Genomic DNA, 10,737 nt, shown 5'->3' with positions numbered 1-10,737 from the left:
AATTTTATTAGTTCAAAATTCAAATTAATTATTTAAATCTTTACAGAAGAATATAATGACAATGATTTTACAGAAAAAAGAAATGACAGTCGGCTAAAAAACAAAAGAAACGATACGAAATCTTTTGTTTTCTCTTCTAACAACAATCTAATTCAAAAAATAAAACAAAACATTTGCAATTCGTTTTCGTTGTCGTCCAATTTGTTTAGAATTAATTTTACATTGACGATTTAACCCTTTGCACTCGAGTTTTGCAACCAAAACTAATTACAGAGTGTAGTATTTATCAAAGTTTGTTTTTTTTCGACATATAAATAAATAAACCGATGATATTTTATTATTTCTATACGCTTGCTTGTTTGTTTATAAATGTTTTTAAAGTGTACCTGTAAAATGTCTACTTAATTTGATCAAAATCGTCTCGAGTTGCTGGTTCGCGCAAGCGAAAAAGGCCTCGAGTGCAAAGGGTTAACAATCGCGAAATGAAATGTATAATAGTAAGAGAGTGGAACCGGGTAAAGAGGAAGTGGGAAAAGAATAAGAAGAGGAGAAGGAGTGAACAGAGTGGGGAGTTAAAGAACTTGCCAGCAAAGAAGAAGAAGAAGATCCTCTCAAACGTAGAAGTTTAACAGTAGAAGTGTCTTGAAGAAGAAGCTCAAATCATGCGGCTGATTTTCTTTATACTGATCTGCCTCATAAATACAGTTTTATCTTATTATTCGGTAAGTTAATTATTATTAATATTATCTTTTATTATATTCACGTTTCTTTCATACTTTCTTATAATATAATTATAAAAATCGTATTTTTCTTTTCTTTTTTTTGTAATAAAAGATATTTAAAAATTACGTTACATGCTAGGGCAGTTTACATTAACGATAAATTTGATCAGATTTCAACTTGTTGAGAGAGAGAGAGGGAGAGTATTAACTTACATTATATTCTTACGAGTTAGCATAAAAATATTGTAACGTAGTTATAACAAACGATTCGAAATCAAATAGAAGTAGCTTAGAATAAATCATTTTACCAATCTTAATCTTATTACTATACTTATTATTATTATTTCTTTTTATTTCGTTATACGAATGAAAATATTTTAGTGTGTATGTGTGTGTGTGTGTGGTTTTTCATATAAGGATAAATAAGTATCGTGATAAAATTTGTTATTAATCTTGAATAATTACATTTAATTCTAATGAACGAACGCGTTCTTAACGATCGTTTAATTTGTTTATAATCTTAATAAGATTATATAGTTTCATGTTAAGGGACAGGTTACTAGCACGGAACACAATTCTGATTCATGTGACTATAAAATGTTTCTATATAAGATATTTGAAGATCAGAGTTCACCCAAGTGATAAACTTAAAAGATATGAAATTGACTTGACCTGCTCCCGATTTGTCTATTCCGCCTTTTTTTAGCCCTACTTTCTTCCCATCTAAAAAATTATTGCTACAAATATAAGATATGATAAGATCGTGAAAGTTCCAGAGTCTATGATCAAATTTTCAATATTTAATAAGATCTTGACTATAACATTTTTTTAACGTGGTATAATAAAGTTTTCATTTGATATTGATGATAAATTTGATACTTCATTTTCTTGACAGGAAAAAACTCGTTTTGATCGTTCAATTAATGACAAGTTAGGTGAACCACTCAACGACAAACAATGGACTTTCACTGATGATCAAACGGTAAATTGATCAATTCAATTCTCTTTCTTTATTTTATATTTCGTGATAGTTTATTTATAATGATAGATAATTATTAATGGATTGTTCGTTCATTTAACAGTTATTCATTGCTTATAAAGATAGAAAAGAAAATGTATGTTATTTGGAGAAATTGAAAGAGGATAACGTAAAACATCATCGTAATGATGTCTCAACAAAACGTCGAGAGAAAAAATATTCCACGGTACTTTATGTTCCGAATGAAACGTTAACAAAACTCGAGGTAAAAATCAATTGAATTGTTCTAATCGAGAATCATCATTTTCAAAATTTCAATCACGTTTCTCTTTGATCACAGGCATGGCGAGAAGCAGGTGGTCGTATTGTAGATTTTTGTCAAGGACGTAGTATTTATCTCCTTCAAAAAACTAAACCAATCGCAAGAAACCTTTTGGATCCTTTCTTGAACGAATTACCGATCGATGAAAATGATATATCGTCCAAAAGAATAGCTGATATTTTATTAACGCCGCTCATCAATCGTGCCAAGAGAGAAATTCAATTGGAAAATCGAAAAAGATTGAACGAGGATTTTCACAAAATTCGTTCCCGTCGTCAAACGTCGCAACTTCGTGGAAGATTCCGAGGACAAACGCAATCGCAATATTTGCATCTTGGTAACGATGGCCAAACGGAAGGCAAAGCTGAAGCGGAAGCAACGCAACAATCATCTCGAGCAATTGTTGGTACGAATTTCATCATTTCTATCATATTTTGTTAACTTAGAGAATGTCTCGTTGTTATTTGAAATGAAATATTTCAGCTGGTAACAACGGTATGGGACAAGCACAAAGTATGTCTTCCAGTGGAAGTGGATGCGAAGATTGTCCAGGATATCAACCGGATTATGCTGTTCACGTAGACCAAATTCCAGGTAAATTACAGGTTCAAGGATTACCTAAGGATAGACAATATGTTACTCGACCTGGAGTTGGAGCACCAGGAAAAATGATAGCGGGAGATTATTCTGGAAGTGTAATACCTGGTAGTGGACCAACGGGAGGTACTGAACAATATCCAGGAGGTATGGTTCCTGGAACTATCAGACAAACTTATCCAGGAGGAATTAAACCAGGAACTGGAACGTATCCTACTGGACCGGTTGGACCGGGAAGCGTAATACCTGGACAATACCCTAGCGGTATTATACCAGGAGGAACTTATCCAGGTGCATTTGTGCCGGGAGGAGTTCCTACTTATCCTGGAGGCGTCATACCAGGAACAATAGGAGGTGGTAGACCATATCCTGGTGGTGCTGTACCGGGAACTGGTGTAAGGTATCCCGGTGGTGTAGGACCTGGAACCCTACCAACTGGAGATGGTGTAGCATATCCTGGTGGCCCTGTAAGAGGAACTACAGCAACAGGAGGAGCTGGTGTATATCCTGGAGGTGCTATACCTGGAACTGTGCCAACTGGAGGTGGTGTATCATATCCCAGTGGCACCGCAACAGGAACTACAGCAACAGGAGGAGCTGGAGTATACCCTGGAAGTACTGTACCGGGGACAGGTATAATGTACCCTGGTGGGGTATCACCTGGAAGTGGTGTAGGATACCCCGGAGGTGTTGCACCGGGAACTGTACCAACTGGAGATGGTGTAGCATATCCTGGTGGCCCTGTAAGAGGAACTACAGCAACAGGAGGACCAGGAGTATATCCTGGAGGTGCTGTACCTGGAACTGTGCCAACTGGAGGTGATGTAGCATATCCTGGTAGCCCCATAAGGGGCACTACAGCAACAGGAGGACCAGGAGTATATCCTGGAGGTGCTGTACCTGGAACTGTGCCAACTGGAGGAGGTGTAGCATACCCTGGAGGCGTTCCACCGGGAACTGTGCCAACTGGAGGTGGTGTAGCATATCCGGGAGGTGTTGCACCAGGTACTGTGCCAACTGGAGGTGGTGTAGCATACCCCGGAGGTGTTGCACCAGGAACTGTGCCAACTAGAGATAGTGTAGCATATCCTGGTGGCCCTGTAAGAGGAACTACAGCAACAGGAGGACCAGGAGTATATCCTGGAGGTGCTGTACCTGGAACTGTGCCAACTGGAGGTGATGTAGCATATCCTGGTAGCCCCATAAGGGGCACTACAGCAACAGGAGGACCAGGAGTATATCCTGGAGGTGCTGTACCTGGAACTGCGCCAACTGGAGGTGATGCACCGTATCCCATTGGCATCGTAACAGGAACTACAGCAACAGGAGGAACTGAAATATATCCTGGCGGCACTGCACCGGGAAGGTTACCAACTGGAGGTGGTGGAGTTTATCCTAGTGGTCCTATTCCAGGAATTATTACAACTTATCCTGGAGGTGTTCCAACAGAGACACTACGTCGACCTGGAGAACGTTACCCAGCAGGTATTACATACAAATTGTAATATTAAAAGTATAGTAGCCTTATAAGCAATTATTTATTTCAGAGACTCCAATTTCAGGAGTTTCTTATCCCATTAGTACTGGAACAGGAACATACCCAGGTGGAATTCCACCTGGAGTAGGTACAACGGGTGTTGTTGGAGGTACATATCCAGGTGTTTCTCCAGTGGGTGATGGAGGAATGTATCCTGGAGGTATAACTGGCACCATTGTTACGGGAGGTCCTACTTATCCTGGTAGAGTCACCACAACGGATGGAAGAGGAATTCCTGGTGCAGGAATTTTTCCTAATATTGTTACAGGTGCCAAAACAGATGTCGGTACTTCTATATCGTATCCCGGAATATCATCTGGAATACCAGGAGTTAGTGGTACTGGCATCGCTACTCCGCAAGGTGGACAAACCCAACCGGGTATAACTGGATTTATAACGCCAGGAACCGTATATCCAGGTGCACCTTTACCAGGAGGTGGAATCCCTGGAATGACTACTACAGGTGGAGTGTATCCAGGTTCTGGTGTATATATGCCAGGAGGTGGTCAATTAATCGGACAGTATCCTCCTTCCGGAAGATTGCCTACTGATCAAATTCCTGGTATCCCTCAATATCCTACAGCACAATATCCATCAGGACAATATCCTGATACCAAACAATACTATCCTGGTGGAATCAGCGGTCAAACGATCCCAGGTCAATATCCAGGAGGTGTTGGTACCACAGGCGCCGTAGAGGCGTCACAATATTATCAAAAACCCAAAGATATCTCTGGCACGAGTGCAGAAGATGATAGTGCAGATACCCAAGCATCTAGTTCCGTAAAACAAGTTGATTCTGGTACAGAAACAAGTGCATCCGCTCAAGGTAAATACGGAAAGGGTATTGCACAATCTCAAGTGTCTGGTATTTACAGTGGTTCTGCATCATTTTCGGCGCAAGCTGGTACCAGTGATATTAATAGAAGTGCTCAAGCCGAAATAAGTGGCGGCAAGGATGGTGCGGTTAGTAATGCGGAAGGTGTTGGTGGTCGTGGAAAGAGTCAAGCTCAGGTTCAATTAAATTCTGATTCTGGTGCTACCTCAACGGGAGCGCAAAGTAGTGGTTGGAATCACGGAACAAATTCTCAGGTGCAAGCCAGTTCCAAAGGTGGAATGGCAGATGCACAAGCTAATGGCGAGGGGAGTACTTCCAGCCAGGCACAGATTGGATTTCAGCCATATTTAAAAGATGATAGGAAAATTGAAAAATATTCGCTTCCCTTCCGTGGTGGTGGTACGGCGTCTGCTCAAAGTGGAACTCATAGGGGTCAATCTCAATCTCAATTACAGGGATCGTTTCAATACGGTATCACTTATACTGGTGCTGCACAAGCTGGGTCAGGATCTGGCGCAGTAGCTTCTAGAAAACCATTTAATTTTAATCTTACTAATTCTGAAGTTTATAGGCCGTATAAACCGAATAATATACCATCGATATCCAGAAATGACGACACAGAAGTAACGACTGTGCCGAGCGATGCCGATTTTAATCGTATTCAGGGACAGAGGCAAGGCTTACAAACAAGCTCAAGTTCTCGACAAATGGTTATCAGTGGTGTATCAAAGGAAAAAGTAGAAAATTCAATGAATAGAAAGGAACAACCTGAGGAAAATAAACGCGTACCTGAGCCAGTTTATGGGGAGGAAGAATACGAAGATCAATACGAAGATGAAGATTATGATTCGTCTGCTAGGCAAAATCCTCCGCCCAATTTAGAAAACTTTCCTTCTAATATAAAACAAGAAGATCAACATCAATCGCAAATGATACAAATCGGTAATGCTAATCGGTACGATGTTAGGGTAACTCAGGACTCAAATACTCCACTAAAAGATGACAGATTACAACCGGGTCAATCTTTACCGGGTTATACCGTTCCACCTGGTTTTCGTGGAAGAGTAATGTCAGTTGCCGGTGATGATACAATTGCTAAAGGAGATGGAAAAGCTCAATCGCAAACTGTTGCATTAATTCCAGCACAACCAAATATTACCACTCTTGAAAATAAATCACTTGGTCCAGAAACACGATCGCTACACAGCAATTACGCTAGATTTACAGGAACTCCTATTTCTAAAAGTAATAATGATCGAACTCATACTCGTTCGTCGTCCAATGGTTTCCTTACACGTGATTTAGATAAATCAATTAGACCAAGTTATTATACTGTAACAAACAGTGTTGCTGGTAAAATAGATGATAACAAAAATTCTCAGAAAAAATATGAACATCGGTATTATACTAAATCTTCCACGTGCGGATATTTTACATTTTCTTGCAACATCGTATACGGCTCTAATGGTAGAACAAAGATTTGTAAACCTAAAGTACCAACATATCCCGACGGTACACCAATGAAATGTTAATTAATCACACACTGTGTATATTTTTTAGATTATTTTATATATTGTATTATTTTATATATTAATCATTAGTTAAATTTTTATTGTCCATTTAGTTTATATATATATATATGTGTGTAATCTCTTTCATATATCGCTTTTTGCCATAAAAATACGCATAATTGAAGAGACAGATTAATCGTTTTTAAATATGTAACTATTATCTAAACATCATATAATTTCATCGAATATTATATATTACTAGAATATTATTATAATTATTATATTTTCTAATAATGAATAATATTTCTCTCTCTGAAAATATTTCAATACATGTTTTATCATATTTATCGATTTACCAATAAAATACATTCGAAATAAGTGAAGAGTATTATATATGGTTTTTATTCATTCAATCATAATCTAATTTTTATGTGTCAATAATTTAAAAATAATTTTACTCTCACTATAGATAACATTTTTTTCTATAAATGTTTGTTATCTAATTTCTATTAGTACAATATATCTTGTAACTGTAACATTAAAATCACGGGCACATAGGTAAATGCATTTCATTGCTTTATCATATTCTACTTACATTTTTAACATTGACATACGGGGTTTGAACCATACGAATCAGGTATCATGACTTGTACATTTAGTAAGTCTTTTAAAAGGTGGCAACTGTGTGTGTGTGTGTGTGTGTTATTAATTTTTCTTATAATATATACAGTGTGTACATAGATACAAATAATTATAAAAAAATATATAAACTCTAAACAATCTAAATCGTCATTAAATAAAGATGTATACAAAGAAGAAAATAATATAAAAAAATAATAATAAAAGAAAAAATATATATAAATAAAGAAAAGATTATATACAATAATAGTAAAAAATTCGGAATTTTATTAATAAAATAATAAAATATTCTAAAAATAATTAAAACGTATAAATAAATCTTATAAATGCACAGTTTTAAAAATACATTAACAGGAATAAGATTGGATAAAATACCTAGTTTGCTGATTACCATGTATATACATTTACAAAGATGGTAATGAAATAATGTTGTCAGTAGAGTCTTAAGATTACAGGAATATAAGAAATATAAATTACTTTTACCTCTCCTAACGATTTGTTAACTTCATTTAGTTTCTTAACTAAACGAAATGTGAATATATTTCCATAGCGATCGTTTATTAGGCTTGATTCACTTCATAATCTAAAAAAGTAAATGCAGAAGCATAATTTCATACTAATTTATATCTTAATCATAGACAGATTAAATCATACCATCGGATAATTCTTCATCGTCGTTTAATTTATTATCTAATGATTCCACGGACCTGTTCACCCCGCTTGTTTCAGAACTAACGATGAAGCAGCATATGATTAATTTAGAAAATATAATTATATTAGATGGAAAATGATAATGTACCTGTTTTTAAAATGTTCTAATTGTACATTAGCTGATTGCAATTGTTCCAAAAGATCTTCATTGGCCCTCTGTAATTTACGTACATTGTTGGTTGCAACATCTACTTCGTCTTGAGCTAAAGATAATTCTTTTTTAAGTTCGTCTACTCTTCCTCTGACTCTTTTAACTTCTCCTTCGTATTGCTCCAATCTTCGCATTGCGTGTGATAATTCTGTCGTTTTTTCACCTAACAGTTTTTTCAACTTTGTTTGGGAATGTTTTATATCTGACAACTCCTGATGAAAAGAAATAATGTAAAAAATCCCTTTACAGGACGTAGAGAAATTTGATATGAAATATAAACCTTGTTTCTATCCAAAAGCTCTTGTTGTAAGAGATTTCTATCCAATTCCGTATCCGTGGTGGAAAGTGGACGAGATCTTCGTGATTCTAGTCTTTCTTGTAAGTCGTGCAATTCAATTCGTAATTGCTTATTTTCTCTCTCCAATGAAATTTTTTCAGTCTCTAAACGTTCGCGTTTACCCCATTCGGCTGCATTTTCAGCTTGTAATTTTCCTAATTCTGTCCATAATTCTGACAATCTATGATCCATTCCTTCTTTATTTAAAGTTTCAATAACCAAATCATTGTGCACGCTGCTTAACTCATCATGATATCGTTCTTTTAATTCTAAAAGTTCTCTCATAGCTTCGGCTCTACTTTCTTGAAGTTCCACGCACTGTTCTTGTAACTGTGTAATTTCTATTTTCAATTTTTCCATGTCTCTGTGTAATGAATTCTTTTCTCTACAAAAATAAAATAAAATAAATTAATCGGTAAGACACAAATGATGTCATAGCTATATAAAAAAATATCGCTTAAATAAAAACTTACGCTCTTTCGTCAAAAATAGTTTGAGTAGCCTCATCCAACCTAAGTCGTAACATAGAAAGTTTCTGCGCTAATACTTCCTCGTTGTACATTTCTATAGAAGATTGACGTTTTTCCGCTTTACTTTCTACCGATGATTCTACAGCTAACTGTGCAATATCTCTGTCTAATGTACTCAAAGAACCTTCTTTATATAATTCGACTGCATGTTTTGGAACTGCACCTTGAAGTACATACTCTTCGATATCTCTGTCCGGTAAAGCAGTATGAATACTCATATTAACATTTGATTCTTCAAACGATCGTTGGCACGATAATGCTTCTTTTTGACTCCCTTTTTCTTGTTGCTCTACATTATTGTAAAAATCTAACAATTCATCTATACCAAGCGTACTCCTTAATTGCGAATCGGATTCCAACACCGAGAATATTTGCTGATTGAAATTTCCGGCGTGTTTCAATAATAACATATGTATCTTTTCTATTTCATTTTTCAACTGTTCGTTCTTCATTTCCAATTCTTGTGATTCATGTTTATACGTATTAGCATCCTTCATAGCAATTTCTAATTTAGCTCTAAGAGCCTTGGCTTCTTCCCGAGCCATGTTTCTTTCGTTTCTAACTTTGCTCCACTTTTCACGCCAATTGGCGGTACAATCTGACCACCATCTCATAGTTTTTTCCATTTGCGCTGCTCGTGCTCTTGCTTCCTCCAATTCTCTTTGCGGCAATGCCTAAGATTACAAAAAATTAATAAACAAATACTTGCAATGGAGAATAACTTTCATTCTTTATATATAAATAAATAAGAATACTATATAAACTTGTAAAGATAAAAACCAAGTGAAATTATAGTTTAACAAATATGTAATAGTAATACCTCTTTAGTTTCCCATTCATTAGCCATATAACGTGAGGAAGAAGATACATTAACGTCATGTTCTCTCATGTATCGTCGAGATGACGTTCCACTGGCCGTAGATTGTGCCATGACTGAAAAAACTAACCTATGTTTCTTTTTTGTCTGACAAAAATACAAATTCAATGTAAAATCTTAAGAAACAATGCTAAATCAATAATTTTTACGAATAGATACAATACGTGTTATATAATCGTATAATTTATTTATTATATTATTCTATTCATTGTTTAAAACAATTTTTCTATATTGATATATATTATTAGTGTAACAGCAGGTCAGTTTACGTATGCTTATCTTTCCGCATGCAACACCTGCATGCAGTTACACACACGTTGCATTCATCTGTGTTTATTAAAGTTCATAGATAAAATTTGTTGATGTTCAATCTGCATTAAATAAGTATATTGGGAATATCTATAAGTGATATATTACAAATATAAAGATTGACCAGACCACTATTACAAAAAACTAGATTTCAATCGCACCCTTAACAACTTATAGGTTCGCTAGTGTCGTTATTTTTAAGTGCTCCCTCTTCATTACAATTCTTTTTATCAAATTTCTTTTAAACTCTTACTGTATAATACCATTTCCGTGTTTTATACGAATGAAACATTGGTTTTTTGATATCTGATTAAGTATAATGGTAAATTAAATAAAAATAAATAATAACCACAATGGTGTATGTAGTAAACATATTGACCTGCCATCTATGTAATGATTACCAAACTATATGACCTTTGTCAAGTTATCATCACATGGTAATGTAGTGCAGTGCCATCTGTTGGGGGGTGAACAAATTAAACTTCACTTTCTTTTCTTTTTAACACGTAATTACTGTGATTTAAAAACAAGAATATATAAATAATAAATCCTCGACGATAATTATTTTTCATAAATTTATAATAAACGATAAAACGATTACGATAAAAACTACAATTCATCCTTTACAATATATATGTATAATAATAAATAATTAAATATAAATAAAAGTATGCAAC

The 10,737-nt window shown here is 35.3% G+C and overlaps 2 protein-coding genes across 4 annotated transcripts; one reads left to right on the top strand and one right to left on the bottom strand.

Moving 5' to 3' along the window:
- The first annotated feature begins 413 nt into the window (after window positions 1–413).
- On the top strand, window positions 414–6,593 carry LOC122518712 (elastin-like). Of its 2 annotated transcripts, XM_043637769.1 has the most exons (7): window positions 414–722; window positions 1,618–1,704; window positions 1,805–1,966; window positions 2,042–2,429; window positions 2,507–4,105; window positions 4,168–5,497; window positions 5,567–6,593. In XM_043637769.1, the coding sequence occupies exons 1-7, from the start codon at window positions 663–665 to the stop codon at window positions 6,525–6,527; spliced, it is 4,587 nt and encodes a 1,528-aa protein (XP_043493704.1). In that variant the 5' UTR covers window positions 414–662; the 3' UTR covers window positions 6,528–6,593. The 2 variants fall into 2 exon arrangements, with proteins under 2 accessions (XP_043493704.1, XP_043493703.1); XM_043637768.1 differs by having other exon boundaries at window positions 4,168–6,593.
- A 919-nt stretch (window positions 6,594–7,512) lies between these two features.
- Window positions 7,513–10,440, bottom strand: LOC122518711 (coiled-coil domain-containing protein 102A-like). 2 transcript variants are annotated; one of them, XM_043637766.1, is made up of 6 exons: window positions 9,695–10,440; window positions 8,818–9,548; window positions 8,288–8,729; window positions 7,945–8,219; window positions 7,800–7,876; window positions 7,513–7,728 (listed from the first exon to the last, which is right to left on the bottom strand). In XM_043637766.1, exons 1-6 carry the CDS (start codon window positions 9,803–9,805, stop codon window positions 7,706–7,708), a joined length of 1,659 nt encoding a protein of 552 aa, XP_043493701.1. In that variant the 5' UTR covers window positions 9,806–10,440; the 3' UTR covers window positions 7,513–7,705. The 2 variants fall into 2 exon arrangements, with proteins under 2 accessions (XP_043493701.1, XP_043493702.1); XM_043637767.1 differs by having other exon boundaries at window positions 7,800–7,864.
- Window positions 10,441–10,737: the final 297 nt, after the last annotated feature.

The sequence above is a fragment of the Polistes fuscatus genome, unplaced genomic scaffold (assembly GCF_010416935.1).
Source record: "Polistes fuscatus isolate 324 unplaced genomic scaffold, CU_Pfus_HIC Scaffold26, whole genome shotgun sequence".
In the NCBI taxonomy this organism is placed as follows: Eukaryota; Metazoa; Arthropoda; class Insecta; order Hymenoptera; family Vespidae; genus Polistes; species Polistes fuscatus.
This window is presented reverse-complemented; position numbering and strand designations above follow the sequence as displayed.